Below are 17912 nucleotides of genomic sequence, written 5' to 3' on the forward strand. Positions count from 1 at the left end.
ATAAACAATCGAGCTTTACTTGACTCTGAAGAGTCGATCAGGCATTAATGGCACAGTGCTAGAATGGTTCACTTCCGTCCTTCAGCACCGTTCGCAACAGATTAAAATCAACCCATGCCTCTGTACCAACACAAGTCAAACTTGGAGTCCCACAAGGCTCGATCCTCTCACCAGCCCTCTTCAATCTCTTCATGGAACCACTTGCAATTATTCTGAAACAAGCAGGGGTTCAATACCACCTTCATGCAGACGACACACAAATGTACCACAAAATCAAATAACCCAGCGACATCTGACACCTTAATGGTACGCAAACCAAGATCCAAACCTAGTTTAACGCAAATCACTTAAAAATGAAACCAGACAAAACGGAACTAGTACTGTTCTCGAAAAGTTACCACCAACCAATTCAAGGCTGGCTCAAGGAGCTTGATGATCAAAATTGCTACCTCGTCCTATCTGATTTGATAAAGTCACTAGGCATTACCCTGGACAAGAATTTGTCAATGAAGGACCATATGAAGAACTTGTGCGCTTTACTCTTTAAAACACCTCAAGAAAATTAAACCTTTCATTCCTCAAGATGATCTCAAGTCAATTGTACAATCCCTAGTCCTTTCTAAACTGGACTATGGAAACGCCATCCTAACAGGGTCACCAAAAGATCACCTAGCCCCACTAAGGACAGTCCTTACCATGGCAGCCCGACTCATAACTGGCATAAAAAAATTTGAACACATCTCACCAACCCACAACGCACTCAAATGGCTTCCCATGGAAGGTAGATGTATTTACAAACTGGCCTGAATCACACACAATGTCCTTCACACCCAATCCCCAAACTACCTACTACGTGGAGAAGTGTGGCTCACTGGTTAGAGCGGCAGTCCCTGGTGCAGAGGTCTGGCCCGGGACCAGGGTTCAATTCCCGCCTCGGCCGCCTCGGCTGATCTCGGTGGTTCTTGGGCTCATAATTCCTCGGACCTGATTTCTCGCCTCGGTGCCTAACCTGAACATGAGTCCCACGCTGCAACTCTGGGCAATAGCTTGCTTAGTCTCCACAACGGCCCCCAACAGTGCTGGGGATGCCTGTTTGCACCCCGGGGATGCCCAGGAGTGGACATTTCACAGGGAAAAGCCAGGATGGGTTCCCTAGCAGTATGAGTACAGCGCCAGGATACACTGGTTTCTGTGGTAATAGAGCGCTTTACAAATATGTTTACATTTACATTTACCTAAACAGCAAACTAGTAAAAGCAGGAAAATCCAGAACTATGAGAAGCACCAACTCACTTCCTCTCATCCCTCCGAAACTGAAAAAGAAAACGACCCAGTGCTGGTCCTTCTCTGGCAACGTTCTCAGGATGTGGAACGCACTTCTGATGGACTTCAGATGCAACCCCTCCTTCTCTTGCTTCAAAAAGGACCTGAAACTCCTTCTCCTCAACGAATACTTTTTCGACCAAGTCAACTATCCTAGTTATCAATAACATAATGGACTCCCCACTCACTTTGACCGTCAAGGATGGTGGCTCTGACTGTGTCAACCCCCTGCGTCTCTCTCCCCTCACTGGATACATAAGTATTAGGTCTTTGCTCATATCTTTATGCATCCTCATGTCCTGCGATGTTATGCAATCTTTCTTTTCCCTTGTGAATGTAGAGCGCTCTAATACCTACGTGTCTAGCTAGCGCTATATAAAACTTTATAAATAAATAAAAATAAAAACTTGCCATTTTCATAGCACATCCCTCATGAGGCAGAGAAACAGTGTCATGACAAAATAACGGTACAAAAGGGGGTGGTGATGGACGGAGCATCCGAACCAATCAAACACTCACACCCAGTGAAAAGATCTGGGTTTAATCCATCACCTTTCTTTAGCCCTCTCTGCCACCCCAGTTCAGATATGGCCATATGCAAATCAGTCTGACCCTGTGCCTCATGGGAACAGTCCAGCCCAAATTGCCATTGTTCTGCATTCTGTCCATCAACTGTTTTTGCATTTGTCACCCCGAGTGGGATGGGTATGCTCAGACGCAAGTCCCATGCTCTCCACATCACTGGAGTCAAGCTATCCTGGCTGATGACGGCTGATCAATCAATCAATCAATCAATCAATGACACTTATAGAGCGCGCTACATACCCGTAGGGTCTCAAGGCGCTTGGGGGAGGGGGGGTGCCGCTACTGCTCGATCAGCCAGGTCTTCAGCTTCTTCCTGAAGGAGAGGTGGTCTTGGGTCAGGCGCAGGTCGGTCGGGAGGGAGTTCCAGGTCTTGGCGGCCAGGTAGGAGAAGGACCTTCCTCCTGTGGTCGCTCTTCGGATGCGGGGGACGGCGGCGAGGGCGTGGTTGGCTGATCGGAGGTGGCGTTTGGGAGCGTAGAAGTTGATCCGGCTGTTGAGGTAGCTCGGGCCTTGGTCGTGTAGGGCTTTGTGTGCGTGGGTGAGGAGGTGGAAGGTGATTCTTTTGTTGACGGGGAGCCAGTGAAGGTCTCTCAGATGTCCGGAGATGTGGCTGGTTCGTGGGATGTCGAGGATGAGTCTGGCTGAGGCGTTCTGGATCCGCTGGAGTCTCTTCTGGAGCTTGGCGGTGGTACCGGCGTAGAGGGCGTTGCCGTAGTCCAGTCGGCTCGTGACGAGGGCCTGGGTGACGGTCTTCCTGGTCTCGGTGGGGATCCACCAGAAGATCTTCCGTAGCATGCGTAGGATGTTGAAGCACGCCGAGGAGACGTTGTTGACTTGCCTGGTCATGGAGAGGGAGGAGTCCAGGATGAAGCCCAGGTTGCGTGCATGGTCTGTCGGTTTGGGTGCAGTGCCCAGGGCGGGAGGCCACCAGGAGTCGTCCCAGGCGGAGGGTGAAGAGCCCAGGATGAGGACCTCCGTCTTGTCCGAGTTCAGTTTCAGGCGGCTGGCCGTCATCCACTCGGCTACCTCTTTCATCCCTTCGTGCAGGTTGGCTCTGGCGGTGGCGGGGTCGTTGGTCAGGGAGAGTATCAGCTGGGTGTCGTCGGCGTAGGAGATTATGCTGAGGTTGTGTTGACGTGCGATGGCCGCGAGGGGGCTCATGTAGACGTTGAAGAGGGTGGGGCTCAGAGAGGATCGTTGAGGGACGCCGCAGATGACTTCGGAGGCCTCTGACTTGTATGGTGGTAGTCGGACTCTCTGTGTTCTTCCGTCGAGGAAGGAGATGATCCATTCCAGCGCCTTGTCCTGGATTCCGACGTTGCTGAGGCGCTGTACTAGGGTGCGGTGGCAGACAGTGTCGAATGCCGCGGAGAGGTCTAGGAGGATGAGGGCCGCTGTTTCTCCGTTGTCCATCAGGGCTCGGATGTCATCGGTGGCGGCGATGAGGGCGGTCTCGGTGCTGTGGTTGGCTCGGAAGCCGGACTGTGAGGGGTCGAGGGATCCATTCGTCTCGAGGAAGGCGGCCATCTGCTTGTTGACGGTCTTCTCGATGACTTTGGCTGGAAACGGGAGGAGCGAGATGGGGCGGTAGTTCTTGAGTTCGGTGGGGTCCGCTGTTGGTTTCTTGAGTAGAGCGCTGAGTTCGGCGTGCTTCCAGCTCTCAGGGAAGGTGGCGGTGTCGAAGGATGTGTTGATGATGTCTCGCAGGTGGGGTGCGATGACAGCGTCGGCCTTGTTGAAGATGTGGTGAGGGCAGGGGTCGGTCGGTGATCCGGAGTGGATGGAGTTCATTGTGCGGATGGTGTCTTCGGTGCTGATCGGGGTCCAGGCGTGGAGGGTGGTGGTGGGGGGTGGTTGTTCGGTCATGGTGTGCGTTGGTTGGTTGTTGAAGCTGTTGTGTATGTCCGCGATCTTGTTGTGGAAGTAAGAAGCGAGGGAGTCGCAGAGGTCTTGCGATGGGGTGATGTCGTTGTTTCCTGCGCTGGGGTTGGATAGCTCTTTCACGATGTTGAAGAGTTCCTTGCTGTTGTGTGCGTTGTTGTCCAGCCGGTCCTTGAATGCAGTTTTCTTGGCGGCGCGGATCAGCTGGTGGTGCTTCCGAGTGGCCAGCTTGATAGCCAGAAACCGGTCCTAGGATGCTTGATTCCGGTCCAGGAAAGTCAAGGCTTGGCAGTTCAGGCTCGACTGTTCCCATGAGCAACAGGGGCAAGGCTGATTTGCATATGGTCATGTCTGAACTGGGGTGGTGTGGAGTGCCAAAAAACAATGGATTTAGGCCCAGATCTCTGTACTGGGGCGAATGTATGACATTGTTCTGCATTCTGTCCATCAACTGTTGTTTTTGCATTTGTCACCCCAAGTGGGATGGGTATGCTCAGACGTGAGTCCCATGCTCTCCACACCACTGGAGTCAAGCTATCCTGGCTGATGACGGCTGATAGCCAGAAACCGGTCCTAGGATGCTTGATTCCGGTCCAGAAAAGACATGGCATGGCAGTTCGGGCTGGACTGTTCCCATGAGGCACAGGGTCAAGGGTTATTTGCATATGGCCATGTCTGAACTGGGGTGATGTGGAGTGCAAAAAAACGATGGATTAGGCCCAGATCTCTGTACTGGGGCGAATGTATGACATTGTTCTGCATTCAGTCCATCAACTGTTTTTGCAAATGACAAAATACCAGCACATACCTGTAATAGCTGTATTTTTCCCAAACCCCGTGAAGTACCTGTTCAACATATGTGGTTATGCATAACCCCTGGGTGCACGATCTACTGCATTCAAGTGATCTCCAATACAAGCTGCCTTTGTATCATTTTAAAATCACAAAACTCTGGCCCAAAGAAAGAGATCCCTGTAAACGATCCTTTGGTTTTACACAATAATTTTCTGGATACCAAATAAGTGACTGCCTATATGGAAGCATCTTACCTTGATGTCTCTATGCATTTTGCTTTTGCAGTGTAGATAAGCAAGGCCCTAAATAGAAATAGAAAGGTTAATAACTACATAGGTTCCCTGGATTAAAAAAACAGTCATGATAACTGAAATGTTTATTTAAACCTGAATAGGGAATTTAACAAAAACGAAGTGGGGTTGTATGGGAGGAGACAACACACAATTCAAAAAGTAGAAAATGTATTTCCTATTAATGTTCATTTTTGGTGGCGGACAACATCTTTAATGAAAATATGCATGTTAAATTGCAACGTATTTGCTGCACTGGGTTATGTTAATCTAGCAGTAGTGTCTTGCCTGTTAATCTCTGCATATAATGAGAAGGGAAAGAGAGAGGTGAATAGAGTTAAAAGACTAAGAATTTGTGGAAAAAATCTGTTGTAGTGAATGATCTGTAAAATTGATATTCAATAACGGGTTTTTCTTAAACCCCGATGTAGAATGTTGAATCTAAATAATTTATAATGTGCAAAGTAGCAGGCTTACGACTACAGTAGCAGATGTGTGATGTGATCACCATTACTCTGCATGCAGGTCCCACGGTTGAAAGTGACCTTGTGCTGATGGTAGCTCACAGAGCACAGGCTTTTCACAAACAGAAGACGGTGATGGGATTTAACACTCTTATCAGTCCTTATCAACCTTATGGAGCTGGCATTTAGGGTAGACCTTTGGTTTCTGAGCTTCTTTTCTGGAAACATGAACAATGTCGGAGAGTCACTATCCTAAAGGTTTGTTTCAATTCACTTGACTCAAATCAATGATGTATCTTGGAACAGTGGTTCTAAAACTTTGGACTTCTGTGGACCCCCACTTAATCATTACTGGACACTAGTCATTACTGAAATCCGGAGACCCTGACCTAAGCAATTACAATGGCTTGAAACGCAAAACAATGGAAAAAATTACAGAAACAAGCATTTATCAAACAAATACACAAACGGTTTAATTCACAAACAAATATATAAAAAACAAATCAGAATTTTTCTTTCAATGCAAAGGTGGAGCTTTTTCTAAATTCAATTGAGGGCACCAATTGTCCGTACTATATTGTGTTTGATGCACTTCGATTACTCCCACAATTGTTGTGAAGGCATTTTTTCTGTGACTTTCAGAGTGTGACACTTGAGTAAGATGACTTGTCCATGACCCTTATGTCAGAGGTGATCTGTGCCTCTCAAGAGGCATACATGGCATTAACCTCAGCCTTTCAAAGCAGAGGTACGGGATTTGTGTTTGTCAAGCCTGCCTTTACTCATTTCCACTCTACTGGTTTCCTTCGCCTATGTCAATGTATTGCCCTGAACCGATCTTAAACCCTTGGTAATAGGATGGCTTACATCCGTAAGGCATTGATGCTCAAGCAGAGATGGAGGCAACAATCTTTGCTTTTTCAAGTACCTTTCACTCAAGCATTTGACAGAAATTACTTTCCCCTACAGATTTTTCTATGTTTGCCTTATTTCTTGCAAGGGTGTTGCCTAATTGCCCCCCCAAACAGGCCATCTCGTATAAGTAGCACATTCAATAATCACTGTCCATACGTTAAAGCACTGCAGTCAGGCTTCACTCATTTCTAGCACAAAGCTACATCACGGGGTGAAGATGATCACGGGATGGACACTAAATAACGGTTTTTCTTTTTAAATATACAGTAGACTGTTCACAGCTTGGTGGGGGTCGTTTTGAAAAGTAGGAGGCATCAGAGAAGTTCAGTATTCTTCAGGAATTACAATATTGAAAAAAGAACATGTTTTGCCTTTTACGTAAGCTCTATACCTGTAAAGTTTCTCTGCAGACATATGCGATTTGGAGCTCTGCCAGAGGGCCGGTCACTGTAATAAAAGAATAACAGTTTTGTGAAACGAAAAATGCATATATTACAGTAGTATCAAGGTCATATTTGAATACCAGACCAAACACCATGCTTATCGAGTGCAAAATACATTTCTATCAAGAAGATCGCGGTTTCTGTCTTCAGAACAGTAATGACTATAGAACTCTTCAGATCATAACCTGTGATCTTAATGTAATCCATAATCTGACATTTTCCCAGCTCTGACAGTATGTTAATATACACCACTCAAACTACAATACATCCTGTCCTCTTTGATCAGTCCATTTGCGTCTAATTCCCTATCAGACATGGATCCTGTTTCTCTTGATGCAAAAGACACCTACCTGGAATTCGACGGCCGCAATGCCCATAAAATTAAATACCCACCCAATCTAACAAAAATGGCCTTCAAGAACTTCAAACACAGACTTCCCAATCTGCACCCAGAAATCCTAATCTCAGACCCCTACTACTGCGCATCTAAAGGAACCATAATAAATGATTTCATCTTCTACACACAAAAAAGAGCCCAATGGAGGAAATCCCTCTACTTGACGCTCTTTATCTCTACAACCAGGAAAACCTCGCACAGCCTAAGATTATACGTTGCTCCCTCACCTTCCTTCAATGCAAAATTAACCATCTCCATTTAGAACAACAGGATAATCCTTATCCAGTCATCAGATCAGGCCTTAACCAAGATCTATTCAACAAATTCTTCCCCATGATCAAACATGCAGTATCTAATAAGGACTCAGCCTCCCTCTCTAGATCATCCTAGATCTATACACGATCCGCAGGTGCCCCAAATATTGTCCTTGCCCATGCTAGCCACATTAAACGGTTCACTCTTATCCCCTACACATCCCACCACAGCAAACAGCCTACACAATACCAACTCTTCCATACCTCCTGATGGACCAGAGTCATTCCCATCTAATCACCAAACCAATACGCACCAACAAATCACTGTTACAAGGACCACTGAGTCACACAATAACGAAAATATCTCCTCCACCCCGACCCCACCCCTGATTTCAGAATACAAGCCTAAAAACCATCTCCAGCCAGACCTCCCCCTCACCATCACTCTCAGACCAGCACCAACCCAACTACGCAATCCAGAGCACCCCCCTACCTCCCGGCCCCCTCTGCCCCACACCACGATCACATGCTCTCACCCCTCAATAGAATCTAGACTTGACGAAATTACAGAAGACCTATACCAATTCAAATCTGACCTACAGAGACTAATCAATATCACGTTGGAGCTGGCCTAAAATGGATGGCCAGAAAGGACTCCAGAAAATAATAGGCACATCCATCCACAACTCAACACATCCGACTCACGACTACCACAAACATGCCCTCCTTACTACAGGTTGGCAACCATCTCACCACCCCCTCTCACAAGATGGCAATCTATACCCTACCGCAATGCCTCCACAAGGCCTGTCAGGCTTAAGGATCCGCTATCGGACAATGACATACACTCCCTTCTCCTCATGTATAATCCTGCACACCACGAAAACCCAGACAACCTGACTCCCATACTAACAATTGCCTTGAACTCACACAGAGAGCCTTGCCCTAACTCCAGAGAAGTAAATAAGTCCAACCATAAGCAGGTCCTAATTATACTGAAGACCTCGGTAGACACCAAACCACACCTGAAATGCATGCTTCTAAATTGCAGATCGGCTATAGAACACGCAGTGGACATTGCTTACCTCATCCTTGCCCACAATCTTTACCGCTTACTCCTAACAGAAACATGGCTAAAGGACTCCTCTGCACCAATCTTAGACATATTAGTCCCACTTAGCTATGACATTATAAGATCAGTCAGACTGAATGGACTGGGTGGAGGCATTACCTGCATACACCACAGAGACCTCACGGTGAATCAGTTACAAACCGTAGAGTTATCAGCTTGTGAAAACCTTTGCATAAACGTTGCGAGAAACAACAAACCCCATGTACACTACACGTGATCTACCACCCTCCACGAGACAACCTCTTGTTCATCGAATAAATCATGGAAATCATAACTACCAACGTAGGACAACACTGCTCCCAGATCGTCCTACGTCACTTCTACCTTCATTGGAACAACCCCAATGACCCCTCAGTTAACAGCCTAAAATCCTTTCTAGTGGATCTTAACCTGAACAAAATCTATGACAGCCATACGCACAAACTGGGTGCAACCCTGGACCTAACCATTGCTAAAGCAAACTCCATTCAACTCCAACCTATCGTCCCATGCGACTGGACAGATCACCACGGCATCACCTTTCTCATCACCGAATGAGTGAGGACACAAACACAACTCAAGAAACCCAGACAATGGAAAATGATCAGTCGCGACATGAACCTTAATGACTTGACATCCCTCAGCAACAACGCCTCGCCTACCCCAGCGGACAGGTCAGATGTCCATGACCTTACAAACCACTAAAACATTCTTGATACAGTTGTGCCCTTACAGCTAAAAAGATTGTCCACTAGAGACTCCAAACCATGGAACAAAGGGAGCCTAAATGAAGAAAGACGCAATTTGAGACTAGCCGAACAAGTGTGGAGATGCTTTCAGTCCCTAGAACACCTCAAGCACCTGCAATCACTGAGGAACACCTACAATAATCATATCTGAAACTCCAAAGCAAATTTCTTCAGAGTTCAACTAGACAAAGCCAAAAATCGTACAAGAAAACTGTTCGAAATTATCAATCATCAATCTACTCAAAAACCCAACCCCTGCACAATGGAATCCCTTCTGATGCCAAACTGCAATATATTTGCTGCCTCCTTTCTTGAAAAGTCTAAAGATTGAAAGTGATCTCCAAACAGCAATTGAGCTCCTCCCAATGACACCCCTGAATAGCCCAGGCCAGCATATGATCGTTCAGCACTCAGACCTACATGGCCTCTCCCCCAAAAACAACGCCTCGTGGGATACTTTCAAAACCTTTTATGAAAATGCCATTCCTAATATCTTAACACTTAAACCGTCAAACCACTTCTGCGACCCTCTACCAGCAAACACCTTCAATGAGATTAAAACCTCTTTAATCCCTCTCTGGACTACGACAGTGAATGCCTTACTACTCCAAGGGGCTTTACCAGACTGCCTAAAATCAAGGCAAGTAACCCCCATTCTAAAAAAAAAAAAAACAGGGGATGATACGATTACAGATAACGTCCGTCTCATTTCCAACATTCCCTCTCTGGCAAAGCTCCTTGAGAAATGTGTACATACCCAGCTATGCAATCACATTGATCAGTTCCACCTTATTGACCAATTCAATACGGTTTCCGTCAGGGTCGCAGCACGGAAACAATCCTTAACCACATAGTTGATGACAATTAGAACAAATCTTGCCTTCTAATCCTCCTAGACCTATCCTCAGCCTTCGACACAAAAGAATTATGGTTAATCAATCCTTGCCGACTACCACTCCTGTCACCTTAGGGGTCACTCACGGATCCACCTTATCACCTACTCTCTTTCCCCTGTTCATGGAGCGTCTAACCCAAATTCTGAAATTTTCCAATGTACAATATCACATGTACGCAGACGACACCCAACTATACCTTAAAATCTCCTGCCCTGAGGATATCCGTCTGCTCAGCACAACTCTGCGAAAAACCCAAACCTGGCTATCCAGAAACCACCTTAAACTCAACTCGCTTAAAACTGAATTCCTCTTAATTGCCCCACCAAAAAGATCCTTCAACATCGAAGATTGGATGAAACACTTAACAGTTTTAAACTGCCTTCCACATATTATGGATTCCACAAGATCACTAGGAATTACACTTGACAAGAATCCCAACATGCAAGAACACATCAGCTCAGCCACCAGAGGTGCAAACTTTCAAATGAGCATTCTACGAAAAATAAAACACTTCCTCCCCTTCGACGACCTTAAATCAGCAGTGCAAGCGCTAGTTATCCCCAAATTAGACTATGGGAGTGCTACCCTTTGTGGTCTGCCGAGATCCAAGTTGGTTCCACTAAGGGCATCCCTTAACTCTGCTGCAAGGCTCATCAATGGATCGAAAAGGTACAGCCACATCACTCCAGATCTGAAGGCACTAAACTGGCTCCCTTATGAGGCAAGGCTTCAGATGAAAATTGCCTGCATGATCCACAAAGCCTTACACTTCAATACACCGCAGTAGCTAGCTGACAAACTGGAACTGTCCGGTGGTAGCAGATCATCTAGAAACACAAGCATCTTACTGCTCAAACCTCAAAAATTTAGAAATCAAAATACATACAACAGAGCCGTTTCCGGATTGGCCCTATAATCTGGAACTCCCTGCACCCGGAAATCTGACTGATCCCTTCAATCACTGCATTAAAAAAAGAAGTCAAACTGCTTTTAAGGAACAAATCTCTACCCTGAACCCAGAAACTCATTCTCTAGATACTGATATGACGCTGTTCTCCAACCAGGGCTTGCAAGCCGTCTGAGTACTGGTTTTAAATCACTGCCCCACTCCTGATTTGCAACGTCTTGGTTATCTATTTTCTACTAATTGAACTATCTGTAAAGCGCTCTGATACCCTTCTAGGGTAAAGTTTGCGCTATATAAAACTTTAAAATTAAGTGGCACCTTACTACAAACTAATACATAGCACATGGGAGTATGATTAGAAGCATGGTATTGGAATGCTCCACCTTTTTTAGGGTGTCAACATAGTCTGATGTAAACAGCAATATTGTACCTCTCTGTACAGTCTGTACACTCCAAACATACTGTACTGAGGGCTAAAATGCACTACAAGTGGGCAAGGAGATATTTTTTCCAAGAAACAAAAATCGACCGTTGCACTCACTATATAAGAATGGACTGTGATTTCAATAAATTGTCAACCACTGAAAGGTGGCCACTTTCCCGTGCCACACTATTGAGACCACTGTACTAGTCACACATGCAAAAGCATTACTGTGACACTAAACCATAAGAAATCCTCAACAAAAGTGCAAAACTTCTAGGCGTGCCTGCCATTGTCGAACAGCTGGTGCTGCACCACACCATGTGTGATCAGGTCTGCCGAGCTGATGGAAGGTGCTTAGGGCGGTGCCAGCTTCTGCAGGTATTCTAGGCCTTTGAACTACAAGCACTCTTTAACGGGACACAGGGCTCACACTCGTGCTGTGGCAGTCAGTGGGCACTGCTGGGTGGGTTTCATATGGTTTAACTTAGGAAGGTTTGAACCCAATCGAGCTGCCAGGTTCTGAAGCCTAGAGACGTGCCTCTTAGAGAGACAGGTGCATATGATATTTCACTGGGGAAAAGATGCACTGCGAAAAGGAAGTCTGTCACCTAAATGAGACGGTTTGGAGTAGTGAAAGGATTTTTCGGAGTACAGAGCTGAAGAATAATGTCCTTGGCTACTGCAGTGTCGGTGGGTGACAAATGAAAGTTCTAGAATATTATGTGGTGATCTGGATTCTGTGGCATGGGGAGTGGAGAGTTCAAGGAGCAAAAGAGCAGTTTGTGGAGGGAATACAAGTGACCCTTGATGCCTCGCTCCTGCGATGCCGGTGAAGATGTGTTTTTGCTACATGTTCTTAGAGTTAAAAGCACAAGAAGATAACTAACAAAAGAAGAAGAATCTATATTTACATTTAGCAAGACAGCAACATGTTTTGCACATCACCTGTAGTCACAAAGAGTATTTGAAATACCAGAATAGATATTACAGTACCGTGGTAAATATCTTGAAGTGATCCACCTCCACAGTATTCCATGCAGATCCACAGCTTCTCTCGACTAACAAGACAAAAAAAGAACGATAAAGGCTATGATGTTACTGTTTTAAAAACACAAACTATTACATATTTCTCCAATAGCCATTCTTTAAATGTGGCAATAAAAATACTGAAGCTTAATACACGCTCCAATTGAGAAAAAAAGCTCTTTCAGCGGCTGTGTTCCAAGGTCTGCTGCGTCCGGTTCGATGCTCCACAAAACAGCAGAAGTGGCAGAGCAAAAGCCGGAATTCAGACCAGTCTGGCTAGTCAGGCTCCATCATTCGGCTATGGAGTTTCACATAGATATTACTAAATAACAGCAAACCAATACAATCCAAGTTGTGCAATTCCTCTTAAGCCCATAGACTGGGATGAAAGGAAAATCAGAGGCAGGCGGAAGGAATTCAAGATAGAAACACATAGGGCCACATTACAAGGACGGTGAGACCGCCACAACCAGGACGTTGGTGGCGGTCCCATCACCATCGGACCCTGCTGGACCGCCCGCAGCATTACAATGGCAGGTGGATGTAGAGATGGCAGACAGACCGACTGCCACACATCTCTCAGGCTCCTTGAGCCTGTCGGGGGGACTGCAATCCCTACATCAGTGGGGGTGCATGTTCAGGCACTGCCGTAGGGATTACAATTACCCTGCTGACAGTTTCATGGCGGTAAACCCGCCGGCCGTTTTATGGTGGTTAACTCGCCATGAAGGGAAAGCGGAAAGGGGCTTTGGGGGCCCCTAGCGGGTCCCCTGTTCCCCCTGGATCTCTGGTTGTCCGCCATCACCATTGTAACCACATCGCTGCTTGAGAGATTCCTCTGCAGTGCTGGACAGCAATAAAAACGGGAACGGGTGTGGTCATGACGAGCTGAGCTCGTCATGAGCACAGGAGCACTGTACTGCATGACGAGCTGAGCTCGTCATGAGCATGGAAGGGGTTAATGAGGCCCATATTTTGAGGGCAAGTACTGAGCAGAATTCCCTCTTAAAAATCCTTTAAGTTTTTGACATTGCTCTTTGCAGAGAGCAACAGAAGAAAAAAAACTTTGACTCAATATTAAATAACCAATCCCACAATTAGTAATCTAAAGATAGGTAGGGTAATCAAAACAGGCGTACTCATTACTTGGTGTAATGCTGCTCATACTATGCTAAAACACTAGGGGTATACAAGATTATGTGAAGACAGCCATAAATGAAGAAATAAGAACACCTCAAAAAGCAGTGGGAGGAGAGTGAGTACAAGGATAGAGCTTCCTGGACTTGTTAATGTACAGCTCATTAGCAAGCGATGCGCTTTCATCGCTTCAAGGGGGATTTCTATATGTGCTCCAACTTTTGCACTAAAACTATCTCGTCACGGTCTCTACCTCAACAGCGCCAAGGGGTGCTGCTGTTTTAAACTAAGTGCTGGAAATTGGGTTACTGTTTGAGGGGGTTAAACCCCTTTTCATGCAACAACCACAATATAAGTCAGGGTGAAACACAGCAACCCCTCAACTTAACCTCTGCTTAACCCTCTGGTACTAAGGCATAAAAGCAGCCAGGCGTAACAATTACAGGCAGTAAGTAAATATGCAACACTTCAAAAAGTAATAAAGTGAGAACACAACACAAGAAAATTCCCACACAGATTTAGAAATATAGAATAAAATGTACTGAATTATTTGAGATCAAAACAACAAAAATCCAATCAATAAAGCCGGTGATATGAAATTTTTAAGATTTAATTGAAAATAGGGCCTAGCAGCACAAAGTGCCAACTGAGGTTATCTGGTCGCGCCAGACAGGCACAAAGTAACAAATTTAGGTTGATCGAGATGGAGTAAGGGCTGGATGCAGGGAAAGTTAGACTCGCTAAACAAACTACCTTAAACCCTGGTTTGGGGAGTGCTGAAAGATCCTGCATTGAGGATGCTTCGCGCAGCGCCGGTTCCGAGGGCAGTCATGCGTCGTCATAGAGGAGGCCGTCGGCAAGGGGCTTGCGATAAGAAGTCCTGCGTTGAAGGTGCATTGCGCAGAGGTGGTTTGGAAGAAGCTGCGTGGCAGTGATGTGGAGTAATGCATAGTCGTCAAGGATGCCGTCAATGAGGGTGTAGTGATGCAAAGGCCTGTGTCAAAGATGTAGAGGGCAGCGGTGGTTCTAAAGCGGCTGAAGGGAGATGCAGCACACTGCATTGGTTCTGCTCACAGGACCAATGCTGGGCTGTCAGAGCTCCTTCAAGTCCACTTCCAAGGGTGCAGGACTGGGGTGGCACCACTTGGGTGACAAGTCCCAAAGCAAGGAAGGTCCCGATCATGGTTGGAGCCTTTTCTGTCCCCGAGACTCTGAGCAGGACCGCCAACTAGCCCTCGATGTCACTCTGGTGGTCCTGGAATCAAGAAGCTTTTCCACTCTTTCTTACTAAGGCAGCATGGCAACACCTTATTGCATAGCAGCACACTTCTGAATCTTCCACAGGCCCAGAGATGTACTGAAGAGTTGGATCCACTATGTATAGCTGGTACCCACTTTAAAGGTTCTGGAGATATCCACCCCACATGTGCTTGGAATGTCCCACCTCCCTGCCCTGGCATCCAGCTTATCGGAGGCCACAAAATACTAGTGTAAACAGACCCTTTGTAATTTGCAAGTGTGGTCGGCAACAGCTCCTGCCCCTTATCAAGGCAGAGAAGGCCATCCTGCCAACATATATTCCCTCTGTCTCACTAACTGGGAGCACTACACAAAGACCAACTGCCAGCTACACCTAGTCATGTGACCTAGGGAACAAATGGATGGGACAAGAAAATGCAAACTTTCTTAAAGTGGCATTTTCAGAATTGTGACTTAAAATCCAATATCATCATTAAACAGGGTTTTAAATTACAATTTATTTTTAAACTTTATTTACCTTTTTCCATGTTAAATTGACAAGAATGTGAGGCAGTTTCTCAAAGCAGCATTACCATAACATCAATTCTAGCACAATAACCACAGTTTACAGTGTACTTGGGGGTGGCGGGGGTGGCGGGGGGTGAGACATTTGATTAGGGCGGTTCCATGCCCTTGATATCTAGATTGTGGCCTCACATTTACATTTTGTAACACACATTCCGCACTATATAGAATAAATTACAATTCTTTAGGTACCAAAACCGTTCCTACTTGTTCCCAATTGAAATATATCACTTATTAAATGTATAAGGTGATCCAGTATTGTCTTATGGGAGAGGTAGGTCTTGCATTAGTAATAAAACAAACTTAACGTTTTTCCCTACGAGAAAATATCATTTAAGAGTATATGTCCAACTTTTTAAACACAAAGCACCCAGCCCTATGGGCTGTTAAGCGCCCACTCTATGGGTGACAAATGTATTAAAAAGGAAGGCGGAAGGCATGGCCCCAGGCAAATGATTTACTTTACCAGGTTGAAATGGCAGGTTAAAACTGCACATGCAGGCTGCAATGCCAGGTCTGAGATATGTTTACAAGGCTACTCAAGTGGGTATCACAATCAGTGCTGCAGGCCCACTATTAGCATTCAATTTTAAAGGCCCTGGGTACATGTAGTATCACTTTACTAGGGACTTGCAAGTAAATTAAATGTGCCTATTGGGTGTAAGTCAATTTCACCATGTTTAAATGAGAGAGCACAAACACTTTAGCACTAGTTAACAGTGGCATAATGCACAGCATCCTAAAAGCCAACAAAAATGGGTTGATGAAATAGGATTGTGAACAAAAAACGTTTGGGGGTGACCCTTGAGAGGACCAAGTCCAACACTATGGTTCCCTTATATGTGTGCATCTATGTAGTGAAATTAAACTAAAGCCCTCATTACAAGTTACAGGCTAAATTCCAATCCACTGCAAGCGTATGTTTGCATAGGGACTAGAATTATGAGTTGTGGGATAATTACCCCACCTTTGCAGTTTTCCCTTTAAAAAGGCATGGCAAACCTGCTGAAATTAATTGGGGGGCGGAGAGGAAGGTCAACATTCAAAAAAGGCAAAATATGAGGAATTTGTTGTATTAAAAACAGATTTTAATGTTTAGCCTCACATTTCTGTTATCCTGGGGCCACTTGTGGCAAATACTACACCCCGGCCAGTCCGGCAAACTTGTAGTGAGGATCGAAGAGTTTTAATTCTATGCCAGGACACGGAAGCGAGGATCAAGCTATTCCTTCTTCTTTCATGTTTTAACAACAGCCATTTTAACCAATAACAATCAATACAAAGACTTAATTTCCCATGAAGCTTTAGAAAAAACCATCAAGTCCGTAGTAAAGTCTCCTATCCAATCAGGCGCCTCCTGGTTCCATAACTGTCAATGACCTCTGCTGGACTTGTTCTTTCCTCGCTGTAGCAGCCTGTGTCAGTTAAGTCTAGACAGTTTCCCTCAGTGCTGCTTGGGATTGTTTGTTTCGCATTTTCTCTGTACTGTGCTTTATTGCTGACTAATTTGATTTATTACAAAGTTTCTCTTCATCTGTGCGGCCGCTGGAACACTACGTCGCTCCTACACAGCCACGATTGATTTACCTCAAGTGCCGGGTCGGAAGTGTGCGGCGGTCCACTGGCTGCCAGAGGGCTCGCCTTCCTTGGTCCTTCTGGAAGCTTTTCTCTCGGCTAACACAGATAGGGGGTTGCGTCAGTCACGGCCAGCGCCTCCATCAGCCTTTGCCGATCGGTGTAGATTAAAAGGCTTAGCCTGGAGCAGAACACCCCTCTGGGGTAAGATTACAGGCTTCCTCAGCCTGAATACGTCCAGACCGGCCCATGTAGGGGTTCTCTGCCACAACCAGCCACCACTCCCCCATGCTTGCTGTACACGCCCTCCAGGTATCTTGACCTTGGGTTCCCGCCCAACCACAGTAGCCCTCTTACCTGGTGGGTGGCCACCACCGTACTTACCATGCTTACCTGATAACTACCTCTAGCCCTCAACTCCTCTGGAGTCCCTGGAAGGTGGACGAGTTTGACTGCTACTATAAGGAGGAGGAGTCCCAATACATCCCGCTCCCAGATGACCTTTTCAACACGGTGGATGCCTCCATTGTCAAGGCGTCTCAGAGGCAGTAGCCCCTTTAGAGGAAATTGATGGACCTGGCACAGAAGTGCCTGCAAGTCCTCTCTGCGAGGGTAGAGCTTCCTAGGTCCTTGGCCCCTAAACCTCCAGAGCAGGCTATACCCCCCATCCCCCGAGAAGCCACGCAAGCGCCCACACCCTGAGAGGGTGGACCAAGACGCTTTTGACAGGCTAATAGAGGCGTTCTTAGACACCAAAACCCCTACTGCGCCATGGGACTTAGCCCCACCAGACCTCCCACCCTCAGACGGTCAGGGATCAGCTCCCTCCCCGCAACGAGTCCCAGGTTGGATCGGACGGCAAATCATACCATGGCAGGTCTGGCACCCCTCCCTACTCCCAGACACACATCAGGCC

The 17912-nt window shown here is 46.2% G+C and overlaps 1 protein-coding gene across 1 annotated transcript in view; it reads right to left on the minus strand.

Moving 5' to 3' along the window:
- The window catches only part of MAP4K5 (mitogen-activated protein kinase kinase kinase kinase 5), a 577489-nt gene that overhangs the window by 421520 nt on the left and 138057 nt on the right, over nt 1-17912 (minus strand). Inside the window, exons 4-6 of the mRNA XM_086937299.1 lie at nt 12428-12492; nt 6645-6700; nt 4839-4886 (exon numbers count right to left, since the gene is read on the minus strand). Of these exons, the coding sequence (XP_086793425.1) occupies nt 4839-4886; nt 6645-6700; nt 12428-12492 (169 nt within the window). The remainder of the gene's footprint in view (nt 1-4838; nt 4887-6644; nt 6701-12427; nt 12493-17912) is intronic.

This window comes from Lissotriton vulgaris, chromosome 9, assembly GCF_964263255.1.
Source record: "Lissotriton vulgaris chromosome 9, aLisVul1.2, whole genome shotgun sequence".
Lineage (NCBI taxonomy): Eukaryota > Metazoa > Chordata > Amphibia > Caudata > Salamandridae > Lissotriton > Lissotriton vulgaris.